This window comes from Cupressus sempervirens, chromosome 5 (assembly GCF_028749045.1).
Source record: "Cupressus sempervirens isolate cs-2001-9-10 chromosome 5, ASM2874904v1, whole genome shotgun sequence".
Taxonomy (NCBI): Eukaryota; Viridiplantae; Streptophyta; class Pinopsida; order Cupressales; family Cupressaceae; genus Cupressus; species Cupressus sempervirens.
In genome coordinates, this window is record NC_143122.1 from 841,791,710 (window position 1) to 841,809,094 (window position 17,385).

The window sequence follows — 17,385 nt, forward strand, 5'->3', positions numbered from 1 at the left end:
TGTAAGGTACAAAAAAAATATTATTCTCCTTAATAAATTTTGAAGTAGCTTAGCTAAAAAATAAAAAAGTATTCAAGTAGATGAATATTATATATTATGTTGTAATTATTTATTCTAATTAGAACTAAATTTAATGATAAAAGTCAATATTATTTTTTATTAGTTAATCCACTCTTAAATGTTGAATATTTTAGCCATTAGGCTATTTGTGGGAACTTTGTTTCTAAAAATTAAATTTTTGACGAAAAATTTGTATGAGTTTGATTGGAAAATTGAAAATCCTTCCCGTTAATTATTTACCGACTAGTTTTTATCTCCCTCCACTTTTAACTCTTGTTTTGATATTTATTAGTTGTTATCTCCACTTTTAACTCTCTCTCTCTTTTTTTTTTTTTTTTTCTATTTATTAGTTTGATCTCCACATTAGATCATATTGTGATTATTCAGTTAATTGTTGATTTAGATTTTAGTTTTTAAATTATTTTAATTTATTTTTTTATATTAGTTTAATTTTTTATTTAAATATTATTTTTTAGTTTCTATAATTTATTTAGTCAATAGAATATTTCTCATATTAATTTTTCATAATAGAGTTTTTGATGAAATTTTTTAAATGATTATTTTTTTCATATTTGATAAATTTAATTTAAATAAATAATATTTGTTAATTTATTTAAAATATTTTAGTAAATATTATGTTATTTAAATTAAAAATTATTAATAATCTAATTTGTTCACATAAGATTATAATTTAAATATCCACTTTTAACTATTATTTTTCTTTTCTTATTTATTTAAAAAATAATTACTTGTGATCTCAACATTAAATTATGTTGTGATATCTATTTATTAAACTTTTGATTTTTTAAATTGATTTAGGTTTTAGTTTTTAAATTGCTTTAAATTTTTTTTTTTTTTATATTAGTTTAATTTTTTCTTTAAATATTATTTTTTTAGTTTGTATAATTTATTTAGTCAATAGAATATTTGTTAGAGATGTCACTATTTTTCATTTTTTTTTTTTTGTATTTCTCTTATTAATTTTTCGTAATAAATTTTTTGATGGGTTTTTTTTAAAATGATTATTTTCTCATATGTGATAAATTGAAATTATTGAATATGTTTCTTAAGCAATATTCAAATTTCTTAAATATTGTAAATTTTATATCTATGTTTTCATCTTCAACTTTTTTATTTTTGTATTTTTATTTTAAGAAAACTTATATTTACATTATTTAATGTTCATTCTGCATTTTCCTATTAAATCTCATCTCCTATTGGCGCACTCGTTGCATATACAAAACCATGCGACTGCTAGCTTAAGTATTCTCTATAATAAATGGTACAATTGAGTATTTTTCACTTTTTTTATTACATAATTACAACCTAATTCATATGGTCACAAAGATTAAAAAATTATTAATTTTTACTAATTTGTTCATGTAAGGTACAAAAAAAATATTATTCTCCTTAATAAATTTTGAAGTAGCTTAGCTAAAAAATAAAAAAGTATTCAAGTAGATGAATATTATATATTATGTTGTAATTATTTATTTTAATTAGAACTAAATTTAATGATAAAAGTCAATATTATTTTTTATTAGTTAATCCACTCTTAAATGTTGAATATTTTAGCCATTAGGCTATTTGTGGGAACTTTGTTTCTAAAAATTAAATTTTTGACGAAAAATTTGTAGGAGTTTGATTGGAAAATTGAAAATCCTTCCCGTTAATTATTTACCGACTAGTTTTTATCTCCCTCCACTTTTAACTCTTGTTTTGATATTTATTAGTTGTTATCTCCACTTTTAACTCTCTCTCTTTTTTTTTTTTTTTTCTATTTATTAGTTTGATTTCCACATTAGATCATATTGTGATTATTCAGTTAACTGTTGATTTAAATTTTAGTTTTTAAATTATTTTAATTTATTTTTTATATTAGTTTAATTTTTTATTTAAATATTATTTTTTAGTTTCTATAATTTATTTAGTCAATAGAATATTTCTCATATTAATTTTTCATAATAGAGTTTTTGATGAAATTTTTTAAATGATTATTTTTTTCATATTTGATAAATTTAATTTAAATAAATAATATTTGCTAATTTATTTAAAATATTTTAGTAAATATTATGTTATTTAAATTAAAAATTATTAATAATCTAATTTGTTCACATAAGATTATAATTTAAATATCCACTTTTAACTATTATTTTTCTTTTCTTATTTATTTAAAAAATAATTACTTGTGATCTTAACATTAAATTATGTTGTGATATCTATTTATTAAACTTTTGATTTTTTAAATTGATTTAGGTTTTAGTTTTTAAATTGCTTTAAATTTTTTTTTTTTTTTTATATTAGTTTAATTTTTTCTTTAAATATTATTTTTTTAGTTTGTATAATTTATTTAGTCAATAGAATATTTGTTAGAGATGTCACTATTTTTTTTTTTTTTTTTTTTTGTATTTCTCTTATTAATTTTTCGTAATAAATTTTTTGATGGGTTTTTTTTAAAATGATTATTTTCTCATATGTGATAAATTGAAATTATTGAATATGTTTCTTAAGCAATATTCAAATTTCCTAAATATTGTAAATTTTATATCTATGTTTTCATCTTCAACTTTTTTATTTTTGTATTTTTATTTTAAGAAAACTTATATTTACATTATTTAATGTTCATTCTGCATTTTCCTATTAAATCTCATCTCCTATTGGCGCACTCGTTGCATATACAAAAGCATGCGACTGCTAGCTTAAGTATTCTTTATAATAAATGGTACAATTGTAAAAAAATAAACAGGTACAATTGAGTATTTTTCACTTTTTTTATTACATAATTACAACCTAATTCATATGGTCACAAAGATTTAAAAACTATTAATTTTTACTAATTTGTTCATGTAAGGTAGAGTGAAATGATTTAAAATAATAAGAAGATTATTATCTTATATAAATTAACTTATAATCAAATGTAAATATTTAAATTAGGAATAAGATTAGATTGCGATCTCCATTATAGCATGTAATCATTATGAACATGAACAAAAGCAATTCATTATTTTCGAAAAAGTGGAAAGTTACAAAATTAAAATGGTAGAGGTTGTGTGGTATATTGCAATTCACAATGCAAATTAAAAATATTACAAATATTATAAAATATTCCAATTTTTTACTATTGCACTTCTTTTTGATGCGAATGGTAGTATTTAAAGTTAAGCTATATTAAGACTTCGTTGGTTTTAAAATCAAATTACAGTCACACTCGATTCAGCGCGCAATGAATGATGTTTCCTTTTAAATCAATATATTCAGCGGGGTAAATTCCCGTTACAAGTCAAATGCAAATCTAAATGCGTTGTCCGTCAAATGAATTTCCAACTTATGCAGGATATATACATAAAGTAGATATTGTTTGCAACTTGCCGTCAAATGCATAGAGTGTTCTTTGTATCTTTCCACCACTTGTGCCCTACACACGCCACAGTTTTGTCGTCTCGCTGTTTTAACCCTTTTCTTTTGTTCCATGCTAGATATTTCCGTTTTATGGATTGAAAATTTTAAATTATACTCAATATTATATGTTTTTTTACATTACAATAGGAAAAATTACTCCAAGCTGACTTTAAAAGTAGTATTTTTATGTATTAATTATTATTTTATTAACCACAGGTAGATTCAAACTCAAGACCTCTTCGACTTACAATTTACCATTGTTTTGTAAGCTCTTGCCTAAAATCAACCACTTTTTTATGGCTTGCTAATTTTTCAAATATAAAATTTAAAGAAAATAAAAATTTAATATATATATTTTATAATAAACGTTTAGATTTTTTCAAAGTGTAATGTAAAATAAATAATAATAATTACATATTATTAATAAAAACAAAAATATTTAGAAAAATATGTTGAATTTAAGAAATTTTTTTAGAAATGTTATTTCATAGACATATGGTTTCCAAGTTCATGATATTGTTATACTAAACCTTTCAGTGCGTGAGTTCCAAGAAGCTTCTAGAGTTAATTCAAGAAGCATTCTAATTTCACTTCATATTCATTTTTTGTTTCATTTTCCTACATAGTCATATGTAAATAATGATATTATTCTTGATCTTTTCTAATGGATTAGATTATGTACAAATTTTAATTATCAACATTTGAGATCACATTACATGATCTATCATTAAGATGCAAGAGATTCACGAGGTGAAAACTTTTCTAATGGCCCACAAATGTTATCCTCTTTCATTGTTTTTGTCCTATGCAATAAGAGTGTTTTTTGAATGATATCTTTTTATAAGATATAGCCACAAATATTACACTTTCTTTGTTATGTCCTATGTTACTAGTACACTATGAAACAATAAAATTAATGAGAATAAATCAATTATAAAGATATTTAGATTGTACAATTTCATATATAAACATAATTTAAATTTTATATGAATTTTATTTTTATTTAAATTAAAAAATAAAATACCCTCAAAATATTTTTTTTTTGATATTAATAGAAGCTATAAACAAGGGTGATGTTCCTTAATTACAACACCCAAAGGGTGGACAAAGCAAGATTATTAGTGTCAGCACATTGACAACACTAACCCAAAACTAAATAGAGCATATAGTTACTTAATATCAAAAATAAAAACCAATTAACACACCATATATAAACCGAGGATACTAATCCACAACATAAGTCACGGTCATCATAATATAGTTTAGTTTGTCTGCCACATAGGGCTAAACCAATATAAATTAAATAGAACCATAATTCCTATAAAAGGAACGACAAAAAAGACTACGACTGTAGAAACCGAGTATAAAAATATAGGGAACAAAGGCTCAAGCTAGGCCTTCTTTGTTAACACACTGGACTTTGACAAAGAGTTCCTTGAAATCATCACAAACTTTTCCTCTTGCAATAGACAAAGGGTGGTGGCTAAAGAGTGCATCACCTTGAGGGTGAACTTAGACAACTTCATGAACCTATTCTCCAAATTTTTAATAACATTTATGATATTACCAATTTCGCTCCACACAATCCCATAATTACTACATTCACCACTCATCACGCAATCTTGTCTCCTTTAGGCAACCTTTAGTATTGGCAAGTGGTGTCAATTGGGAGTTGGCTTTACTACCTGGACTTTGTTAGTCTACTAAGTCTCCTTATCATGGGTATTCTTTTCATGGTTCGTAGACTCACTAGTATCTTCCTCTTCAACATAATCCTCCTTAAGGGTCCGTTTGGTTCGTGGAATTTAAAAAACCCGGATTTGTACAAACCTTGGTTTAGCCAAATCAAGGTTTTGTATATCTTCATTCCGATTTTTGGGATTTTCTTGAAACCGTTTATTTCACACGGAAGATGCGTGTGAAGACACATTTTTATGCATAAGCTTGGAGTTGAAGGCAAATTTCAAAAAAGTAGTCCAATCTATTGTTTTTACACTCCTTAAAAAACAAAACCAGGTTTTGATTTTCAATTCCAACTTTTTTTAGGAAGTCGGAAAACTTGGTTTTGAGACAAAATTGGAAGTCTCGTATGCTAATTCCATTTTGCAAATTTTGAAACAAACGCACAAATTTTCAAATCCGGATTTTGAAAAAGCCAATTCCTGTCATCTTCTAGGAACCAAACGGAATTGACAAGAATTGGCTTTTTCAAAATTCGGATTTGAAAATTTGTGCATTTGTTTCAAAATTTGCAAAATGGAATTAGCATACGAGACTTCCAATTTTGTCTCAAAACCAGGTTTTTCGACTTCCTAAAAAAAGTTGGAATTGAAAATCAAAACCTGGGTTTGTTTTTTAAGGAGTGTAAAAACAATAGATTGGACTACTTTTTTGAAATTTGCCTTCAACTCCAAGCTTACACATAAAAATGTGTCTTCACATCTTCCGTGTGAAACAAAGGGTTTTAGGAAAATTCCAAAAATCGGAATGAAGATGTACAAAACCTTGATTTGGCTAAACCAAAGTATGTACAAATCCAAATTTTTTAAATTCCACGAACCAAACAGACCCTAAATGTCTTACCTTTCTCATGGAGTTTGGTAGCAAGTCTAGTAGAATGACGAGAGGTACTTGTTTCTTTACACTTTCCACATCAAATTAAACTTGGCCTTTTTGGTAGTTTTGACATTCAATTGTACATATGTATGACTTTTTTTTATCATTAGACTTCACAAAATACGCAAGTTTAAGAAAATTGTTAGAAGAATTCATAAGAATCGTAGTCTCTTGATATATATTGAACCGGAGACGTCCATAATACTTGTAATAGAGGGAGGGGTTCAAGAAGGTGGGTTTCTCGAACAATAATTTGACCTTAAAAAATAAATGTTATTTTTCTTAATGAGATATGCAACGCCTAGTCATATTAGAATCCGGATTTTTAAAATTTGGATTATCTTAGAGTAAAAAATGGAACTAGCACTGTCACGCTGTTTAAAAGACACTTTTTAAATTGGAAGCGCCAGAATAATCGATTCGGCGCGCATGCATCGAGGCCAATGAACTTGCTTTTCTCTTTTAGCTTCCTAAACGTGTAAGTCAATATATTTTGACGGGGAAAATTCCCGTTAGAAGTCAAATGCAAATCAAAATGCGTTGTCCGTCAAAAGATTCCCGACATATTCATGATATATACATAAAATATCTACTGTTTGCAACGTGCAGAAAAATACATAGAATGCGAGGTCAATATTTGTTTCAGAACTTTATTGCATTGATTTGCTTTCATAAATGACGTTTCCAAAAAGCCCCGGAATAAATTGGAACTGTTTATAGTGTAGAGTTATCTTTTATGTTGCTCAGATCCACTTAGAGGAGGCGGCGGAAGAATTTCAGGTGAATATTTGGTTTTGTTTACTGTTCATTGTTAGGATGTTATTTGGTTTGTGCATTTAATGCTGAGATAGTTCAGGATAAATTTATACAATACGGAATGTAACGGTGCACAGTCCAAGAATCCGAATCTTTTATATTTGCTTGTTTTAGTGCTGTTTGCTTTTTTTTGAATTGTGAATAGCAATTTCGTTCGACTGAGCAGTTCTTCAAAGTTTGCATTAAAGTCATACGACGCTTAGTGTTTTTCAAGCTGGAACTGCTTCTAAGAAATAAATTCGGATGGCGATCGCAGCTTGAAGAATGGGCTTGGAAGTCATCTTCAGATTAGAATTATAGCAGCAGTGTTAGTGACTAACCGCAGCAATTATTGAAGGTTAGCATATTTGCTTGACATATTTCTCCACCCAGCCCTGACGCCCAATCAAGATTTGAATCTATTTCTCGTTGCAGTGAGCCTCTCGGCCTTTTGATCCCCACAGCCTTTACACCCGCCAAGGTTTGATTCAAGGTCTCCTTGCACTAGTTAGACGTACTTTTCACTCCGCTCAGCCTGAAACTCAACAAGATTTGAATCTAGGACTCAATGCAGTAAGCATCCTGATTTTTGGTTCCACCCAGCCGTCACAGTCACCAAGGTTTGAATCTAGGTCTCGCTGCAGTCAGCCCTCTGACTTTCACTTCATCCAGACTTAGACAGTCACCAAGGCTTGAATTAAGGTCTCATTAGTATTCGGTTATTCTCCACTCAAAACAGCACCCTCGTACATGTATGTAGAGAACCAATTTTGCATATCGTAATGAGTTTTTTCTCAATTGTCACTGGTTTGATCCTCATATTTTGCCTCCACAATACTAGAAAAGTGTAAAAAACTGATAAAAATGCATTGAGATGTGCCAATTTATAGTTTTACAGCCATGTCATTTTGTATGGAAAATAGCTGGAGCTCTCATTGCAGGAAGTACCCCGACATTTCGCTGATCCCAGCCTTGACACACACCAAGGTTTGAATCTAGTTCTCGTTGCAGCAAGCAGTCTGACTTGATGCTCCATCCAGCCCCAGTGGATCAAGAGCCAGCAGCCATGGAGGAAGAGCTTGTTTTTGACGTAGGAATTCAGCTTTTAAATGAGACCATAAAGCAATATGTAATTCTTTTCCCTTTTTGGGTAATAACTCATTTTGTTCCATGGAGGAAGCGAAGAGGTTTCAGTTGAGGTTGAACAACATTTTTCTTTTTAGCACGTGGTTGAACCTACTCGTATACAGTTAATCAGGGTATGAGCTTCTACGTGCCCGGATTTGTATTCTCAGGTTTTGTTTCTACTTATTTTGTTGGAACTTTTGGTATTCAATTTGAATCCTAAGAGTCTCTGTAAGACTGTTTCAGCTGGAACCGGGCTTTAAGCCATTATGCACTAGAAGTCGATAGCTTTTAGATGATTTCAGTGTCTTTTGTAAAATGATAGGCCTCTTGGATTAATCCGTATAAATGGTTTTAGGTACTCTTAGGAGATTATCGCAATTTTTACTCATATTGTATGGTTGGCTTTGATCACAGTTGGCAAAATCGCAGTTCAATCTGTGATTAGATACAGATCGCCGAGTTTATTTGCTGGGCCATTTTTTCGTGGAAAAAATTGCGGATTCAAGAAATCGTCCGACCCTAAAAACACTCAAAGTAATCGGCGAGTTTTTCCTAAAAACTCACAATTTTTTACTAAAAACTCAACCGCGTGTGAGTTCCAGCTATATAGGCCAAAAACATTCTTTTTTTCAACACCAGTTTTGATTTGTGCATTTGGAGAATGCAATTTTGTACCCAGAACACATTATATATAGCTAAACTTTGCTTGTTTCTTTTGTGTTCTCTTTAATTAATTCATTGAATGCATCTTCTCATTGAAAATTTGCAGAAAAAATATATTTTAAATTAAATTTTAGTGGTTTTTTTAGGTTCCCAAGGTTTCCCGAGTTTTTTAACAAAATTGGCCAATTTTTTCCCGATAAAACTTTTAGGGGCTTGGTGAGTTGTTGGCTTTGGTGAGTTCTCCAACTATAACTTTGATTATTCCTTCTAGAGCAGTTAATTTATATAATGCATTGTGCATTATATGTAGGTCTCACTACTGAAGTCATGCCATGCTCTTCTAGCATTTCTCTCATTATTCATGTGTTTTCTTGTCATTTCTAAGCTGGCATTGATGATAAAAAGTTTCTGCCTTTTTTAGGCCTTTTGCCTACTTTAAATGGTCAAAAGTAGTTCTGTCGATTTAAAACAAATATTTTACACTTGCATGGCATGATTTTCCTAATAAATATCTGATTTTCCTAATCAAATATCTCTGCGAGACTTGGTGTGCCAGTTCATACTGTATCCTTATTTCTCCCTCTGATTCGCTAAGTGCTGGTGGAATACATAACCTACTGAGAATATGGGTGATTTTTGAAAATGTATATGTATGTAAATTCTGTTTCTTATATGCAACCTCGAAATATCTCATTTCTCATCACGTTGTGGTTGCGGTTGCAATTTCCATTTCTTGTTTCTTGTTTTTGGTAACATAGGTTCTAAGTAGCCCTCACCAATGAAATTGTTTCCTTCCCTTCATATCAAATCCTCTATTTCATTCTCGATTTTTTAAATTTTGAGCTGGTGAGGCTCAAGTATTGAAAATACATCCATTCTTTTGAGCTTGACAGGTGGATTTCTCCAAGGACATGCAAGACAATTTACCTTAGCCTTATGAATATTTATAGCTCATTTGTCTTACCTTTTCCTACCTGGCAACAATTTATGCCCTACTAAAATGGTTGCTTGATCAATATTTCAAACAATGTCTTTCCACACATTTTTCTTTCTTTCATAAGGTTTTTGAAAAGTAAATTTTCATAGCTTGTAATTTTTCTTACGATTCCATTACTACATGTATAATCTTAAAATGGACACACTTGTCTTTTAAAACCTTTTAGCACCCGCTCCATAGTGACTTCATGGACCATGGATAGATCTGTACTCGGTGCTCCCTATTTCCTATTTTCTTCCACTTTCTTCTTGAATCTTTCTACATCTCTCTTGAGCTTTATGTGGCTCGTCTCCCACCCTTGGGAACAGGTTGACCTAGGTCTACCTAGTCTTAGGAGGTTGACCTAGGTTGACTTCTTCCCCAGGGATTGTGGGGCCCGAAGTCTAAAAAGCCTCGAGGTTTTAATTAGTTTACTCCCACTCTCTAGTCGGCTTGTATTGTTTTCCTGCCTGAAAACTATTATATAAGGAGACTGGGAGGAGACTCGGAGGCTTCATTTCACACCTAAACCAAGACACTTGCCAAATACTTCAAGAGCTGCACTTATACTTTGCATTTGAGAAGTTCAAGCATTCAAGGAGTTCAAGCCTTTCAAGCATTCATGGAGTTCAAGCATTTCAAAAATTCAAGCCAGGGAGATTTTATCAAGCATTGAAGGATCCTTTGTGAGCATTTCCTCTTCAAGATCTAGCATATTTTTGGCCATCAAGAGAGGAGATCTACATTGAGGCATTCATCATCTTCTTCACTGATGCACGTTTACATCCATGGCTCCATGATGTTGTTATTGTAGATTCATTGCAACTTGCGGAGATAGACTACATTCATATATTGAATTCAACATCTACAACATACAACAAGACAAAATCCTTAAACTAACAAGGGTTTTCACAAGCAAGGTGAATATTTACATTTTTCTTGTTTCAATCATTTACATTGATATTTTTCAAGGAAGGTTGATTCCTCAATCTAGGGTTTTACCAAGCCAAATAACATAAACCTTTATTTTTTGTGTGTAGGACCAAGATAGTGTAATTGTGATCGCATATCTTAAAATAACTTCCCGAGAGCTTTCTGGAGATCTTGGTTCGACTTCATTGCAGTGCCCATGGAACACTGCGACCTTGTGGGAATTGTTCTGCACAATTACCACTGGGTCGACATGCTCCCTGCTGCTTTTCCAAAAAATCGGTTTCCGTGTTTTTCATTTTGTTCGGAGATCTGCAGTCAGATTCGCATTTGTAGATTCAGATCCACGCTTTTTGGAGCTAAAATACATCTTTTCCTATGCATTTCAAGGTGAGTCTTTCATATTGTATTTTCCTTCATAATCTTATCTTAGATCTATATCTTAATCGAGTTGATTGTATACACTCCACATCTAGATCTACATTCTTTAATCTATTAGTTCAATTTTGCATTCACATTATCACACATGGGCCAAAGAGCGTATTTCTCCTTTACAATTCAAATTGAGCATTAGTGTAACAAGCACTTTTCCTGGGTCTTAACTAACAACTATCATATTAAAGAAATACAATTATTACTTCATATGAATAGGAAGACTGTTATATTAGTTATGTTCATGTGAATGAGATTAATGTTTACAATTATTTAAACGAAAGTCTCATAACTAACAATTGAAGATATCATCAATGAATTTACCAAAGACTTTAAAATTTACATACTGTAGAATTCAAAACCGAAAAATGTATAGGAATGCTTCTACAAAACCCAGGTTAGTCCATAAAATACCTCCTAAGGAACAAATAGCTATATTGCTTTATCGTAATGACAAATACCAATATATCATCTAGGGCATCAAATACCACTGTATGAATTAGGGCATCAATTACCGTTGGATCATTTAGAGCATCACATATCATTGTATCAATTAGGACATCAATTACCATTGGATCATTTAGAGCATTACATACCACTGTTATCAATTAGGGCAATAACATTCAGTTAGGAAAATACATTCATATTCATTATTCAAATAAATGGAAGACTGAAATATCAATCCATCAGATAAACCTATCTCTTGCATATAGATATATTCCAGGTCCAGTTGGAAGATCAACCGATCTAATTGGTTGCCAATTACATTGACGATAAAATTGCTTCCATTTAAAGAAATAACTGAAAATGATGATATAACTCAATCCATCTTATCTTCTACTTGAATAGATATCATAAAAGTAAAATACCTGTTACCAATAAATGTTTGAATGCTTAACTTATCTTAGTCTGATGCACGTCTTGACATCTTGTGGAGAAGGGAAACATTGTTAGGGGCTTAACCACCCAACCACGAAACTTAAACTTATCCCTACACTTTCTCTAACTAGAAATGCCCTCCCTACCTAGAATAGACATGAAACATCTTGTTAGCCACTGAGCATCTTGGTACTTAATCCCACCGCTCGACTTAAAAACATAATAAATTAAGTGGACATGTATGAGCTATTTAATAATTCTTTAAAAGTAATAAATTTATTGAATCAAATTCTGATTCTGTTTTACTTGTTCTTGCAGAACTTTCTCTCACCTCTTCACCCTCTTTCTTGGCCATCCGACCGGGTGATTCCGAGGTGTCAAATTTTAGAGTAATCCAACTCTCTTGCTGAACCTCAGCTGGTATAAAGAATAATATATTTTTAGAACTATCATAATATAGTTTTTATGACTTGAGAACTTCTCTTTAAAGAGTTCAAGGAAATAGTTTGATTCTGCAATCCAATTGTAACAGAGACGTCTGTGCATAACATATACAACTGATCTCGATTTAACATGGAAATAATGGACTCATCGAATGTCTATTCGATTTTGCAATTCAACAATGATTCATGGAATTTATTGACACATCTTACTATTGTAAATTCGATTGCAAATATTTATATAACAAAATACAACTTGGAAAGGCTGACCACATAACCTGATCAGAAAGACGTGAGTTTGGCTTGACTCTATGCAGCCAACTCCTCTTGACGTGAGTAATCCAAAGTGCAGAGGTCAGAGTAAACAGTCACTACGATTTGTCCTCAATCATTTGCAGAAAACAATCATAAAAGAAAACATAAGAGAGAGAGGTATAAAATGTAGAACCATTGTTATTGGTTCTCCCAACCTATATATAAAAAAGGAGGCATTCGAAAATAATAAAAACCTCCAAGAAGCCATGACTCTTGAGCAGTTATAAAAAGAAGAATCGTCTTCTTGAGTCACTGATAAAAATGCCAAGTGTACATTCTCGCCTCTTATAAGGAAGTAAATAAATATGGAAGAGAACTAGAAGGTTATTAATTCAAAGGGATAATTTATAAAGTTATATAAATATATATATTTGCACAGACACACACACACACACATATATATATTATGATGACATCATATTTAATATTTATCCAAGGTTGTACCTACTAAGGTATGCATATTTAAATACGTGTATCACCTAGAAGATTATTTATCTCCGTATCTTCTCCAGGTGTACGCATATTTAGATATACGTATTTTAATAGATATAAGCTTGTATAAATTAATACTACGGTGTCACTTTATTTTTATATCTATGTGCACGTACATATATATGTATTATATTGAAGTGATGAGAATGTCAATCATAAACCATTAAAGTTATGTACTTTGATTAAGTTAAAATATTAAAATGTTTTAAAGATTATCCAATAGCTCATGCGTGTCCAATGATTGTATCCTGTTATACAAGTCGCGAGGTCCTCAACTATGGTGATTCAAGATTCATACCCATTTGCCCAGTGACGGTGATGCCCCTGTGCCCAATTCTTTTCTGACAATGCTTCCACCCCTTTGATGTGTTCCCTACAAGAAAATTCTCCATTGTTAAATCATATTACTATAACAAGTTATTATTAATAAATGATCATAACGACTAACAACCTTTTCAATTCCCTTGAATTCATGATAAATAACCAACTATCCTGAATAGCTTTAAAATATAATCATAACAATTAACTAGCATGTCATCTTTATATGAAATTATAACGATTAACCATCTTACCATTTCACATGATTATAGCAAATTTCATCTGTCAACTAACTTCACGTGAAACCTCAACGGCTATATGAAGATTTTAAATTGGGGCAAAAATTGGGATGTAACAATTAGCATACCTTTTCTTTTGGCCTTGCTAATCGTGATCTCTTTCCTTTTGTTTACTGTACGGGGTAAACGGTTTATTAATGCATGCATACAATGAACAAGAACTTGTAACACAGAAGTATTCCTTTTATTATTCGCATGTATGTAGAAGATACTACAATATTTGATATGCTTCAATACAATGATGATTACAAAATCCATCTCGGAGGTGTACATATACCTTTCCGAAGGGGTGACTCAACCGTCACGTGTCCATTTGGATACTATTCTACCCGTTGGCTACAATATAGATTTTATCGACAACACCTCTCACATATCCTTTGAATGGTTTAGTGACAAAAAATGGAGGTCTACATCCTATTAAAGCGTCTCCCTTTTTCCCCTAAGCACTATATTCACATTGATCACGGATTTATGATTAGGGCAATTATTGTGATTGTGTTATGGTTCTTACTACCTACACATTCACAATATGTTTCCTTGCAACTTGTTTGAAGAGTCGCAAAAAACATTCTATATCAAGAATGACAAACAAAACTAATCATATGTTTGTCCTCTCTTTATCGTTTATGCTTGTATTTCATATCTATATGCTATTTTCTGTTTTATATTAGTTATTTGGACTTTAAATTTGAGTATGGTATATTTTCCCTGCACTTTTATGAAACTGATGTGAATCAAACATACAACCTTCTGATTCTTTTTTTTGCTTAGTGGTCCCAATTTACTGATTCTGTCCACCTATTTGTCAGATCTGGAATCTATGAGCTTTATTTGCCTTTTTATCTTCTTTAGTCAATCACATAGTAGCACTGTATGCTAAACATACTCATTAGGCATAGTCCTATACTTAACCCTTTTGTTGCCATTGATCACTTTGAAGTTTGTATCTATAAATTTCAATATATCTATATACCTCAACGAGGAGGAACTCATTGATGTCATGTCCCTTCCAAAATGACACAGATTGCAGCATAGTAAAATCATTGACTTGTTGATTAAAGTAGTGCCCATACCATAAAAGCTGATGCAGTCAATGCTCTTAGTTGCCAAATCAGGTATGAGTACCAGGATACTGTATCCTGATATTGAAAAGATTGTGTGAGGGGCTGGCTACGTACATATTAAAAAAAAATTATATACGTTAAAATAAAATATATTAATTAAAATTTAAAAATAATAGTTAATAATGCTTATTGCATATTCAAGTTTTAGTTTATATTTTATAATTTTATGTTATTAGTAATTTATAATTTTATTTATTGATTTATAGTCATAGGAGACAACTCCCTGTATTGTCTAAAGAAAGTAACATATCCCAAATCACATTGACCAGTAATCAGGAGGCAAAATGTTTTTTCTTGGTTCTCGTAGGGTAGGAGGACACAAAATATTACATCATCTAAGTGTATTTGGATTGCTGCTTGATTTGTCTCACCAAATGTTTCTCCTCTTGGTTCTCATAGTGCGCAAGAACAGAAAATATTAGATTATATGAGTTTATTTGGCTTAATGTTTTATTTGTGTTGGCTCGAACTTACTCAGATAGCTGATTTGAGGAGGTGCAGAGAAAAACAAACCGCAATTGCAGAGACTTGACAACTATTCTTTGTGTCAATTCTACTTTCATCCTATTCGCAGTGAGCCTTTTCCTATAGACAATGAGCCTTATTATATTTCTGGGGCATGGCCATCCAGACAGTGAAGCCTAACGATAGTACCCTTTTTCATATTACAGTGAACATTTTCAGGCAATTAGCCTTCTTGTACAAAATCACCTGAACTGGTGTTCTTCATTTCATGAGAATTAGCTACTCTGTGGGTTTTCACCATTTGGGTTTTCCCCGTAAACCTTGGTGTTGATTGTGGTGGTGTTTTTATGCTTCCATGCTTGTCTATAGTACATTGGTGATTTGCTGTGCTATAATCGACAGATCTTAAGTGGTGATTGTTGATTCTTAAGTATTAACCTACAAATCAATTTTTTTCATAAGTGTTTGGGAATAACTTATTCACCCCCTCTCATTTATTCAACCTGTTTAACAATAACAATATCAATTTACCATAACATGGTATCAGTGTGGGTCGATGGGGTTTCATAAAATTTGGCAATTTTTTAAAGAAAAAATCAAGCCTCTTTTTTTTTCGAGTTTTTGAAATAAAAATCATTGGAGGTACTTTATGAAAATTTTGTGGTTTGTCTTTGAATATTTTTGCTGAATATTGCAACCCTGGTTGAGAGTTTTGATTGCATAATTTCTTGGTTTGAGCAAATTTCTTTGATTTTTGAGGGTTGCATGTAGTTGCATGTTGCTTGCATATGCTTTTTGTGAGTTGCATGTTCTTGCATGTTCTATTTTACCATGCGAAGTCTTGTGTTTTGTCGCATGAAGGTTTCTTTGTTGGGTTTATAAATTTTCCCTCAATAATTACTTGGTTAGATGAGTTTTCATTATTTTTCCCTCAAAAATTTCTGATGGGTTTTAATAATTTTTTCCTCAAGAATTGTCTATTACCTTTTTCCTCAAAAATAAAGTTTTGTATTCTGTTATACGTATCTCAGATTCTAATGTCTACTTTTGATCGAATTTTCACCTCAAAAATTGTCTAGTTTTTCTAATTTTTCTCCTAGAAAAATAGTGGCTTTTTTTAGTCTATTTTGGGGCATCGTGCTCATCTGCAGAGTTTGGAGGGCTTGCTGATTTTTTCTCAAAATTGTGCTAGTTGTTCTCAGTGTTCGTCTTTGTCTCTAGGGAAGAGCATCTTCGTTAACCAACATCAGGTTGGATGTCTTGTGATGATTTCTGGTCAGATGTTTTGCTGCTCTGGGAGTGTTAGTGGTAGCCTCATCTCAGTGGTTGAGTTAGTGGTAGACTCTTGTCTTTTTTCGCAAAGCCTTCTATAGGAGGAGGCACCCTTCTTTGTTCTTTTTTGGATGGAATTTGGCTTCTTGGTCATTAATATTTTGCAGATCCAGGGAGGGTCTCAACAATAGCATAATGTTTTAAATAATTTGTAACCAAAAGACAATAGTTAGACGACGACCATTAAGGGAGGGTATTAGAATATTATAATGTTCATCTTAGGTAGTCTTTAGTTTATTAAGTAGTTTCAATTTTTGTCTTTAGTTCACGATTGTTTTTTTAGAAACATCATCTTTGTAAATCTATATAAGGAGCTTTCATCTCCTTTGTTTAACAACAACAATATCAATTTACCTTAACAAGTTCAAAGTCATGTCAATTAGAGGGTTGCAAAGTGAAGAACTTCAAAGGATGAAAGACTATTTGAGGACAAAGTAATTTGGGAATATGAGCCATCACAATCAATTGAAGACTTAATAATGTTGAGTATCAAGAGATATTTCATTATCTCCAAGGAATTGATGAACTATACAAGATAAGGATGTTGAGCTGGTGCCCACTCATCTTTAACTTATTAGAAAATTCCAATTCCATGTTTCCAAGATCAACCAATCAAATCATGCCAAGTGTACATGTACAGTCCACCTAATGTTTCTAACCAACCTATTTTTTCATAAGTCCGTAAAACAAATGCAATTTTTGTATTGGCTTACAAGATTATG

General features: G+C 31.1%; 1 protein-coding gene across 5 annotated transcripts in view; it reads left to right on the forward strand.

Annotated features, from left to right (window-relative positions):
* The first annotated feature begins 6,685 nt into the window (after positions 1-6,685).
* The window catches only part of LOC149558498 (ureide permease 4-like), a 224,754-nt gene continuing 214,054 nt past the window's right edge, over positions 6,686-17,385 (forward strand). The window contains exons 1-2 of one of the 5 annotated variants that reach the window (XM_089832729.1): positions 6,686-6,855; positions 7,148-8,129. Coding sequence is in view for 1 of the 5 variants with exons in the window: in XM_089832725.1 (XP_089688851.1) it covers positions 10,767-10,957 (191 nt within the window). In the remaining 4 variants the exon portion in view is untranslated. Of the gene's footprint in view, positions 6,856-7,105; positions 8,130-10,451; positions 10,558-10,677; positions 10,958-17,385 lie in introns of those variants that run through there. The other 4 variants (XM_089832728.1, XM_089832730.1, XM_089832725.1 and 1 more) reach the window with 4 other exon arrangements.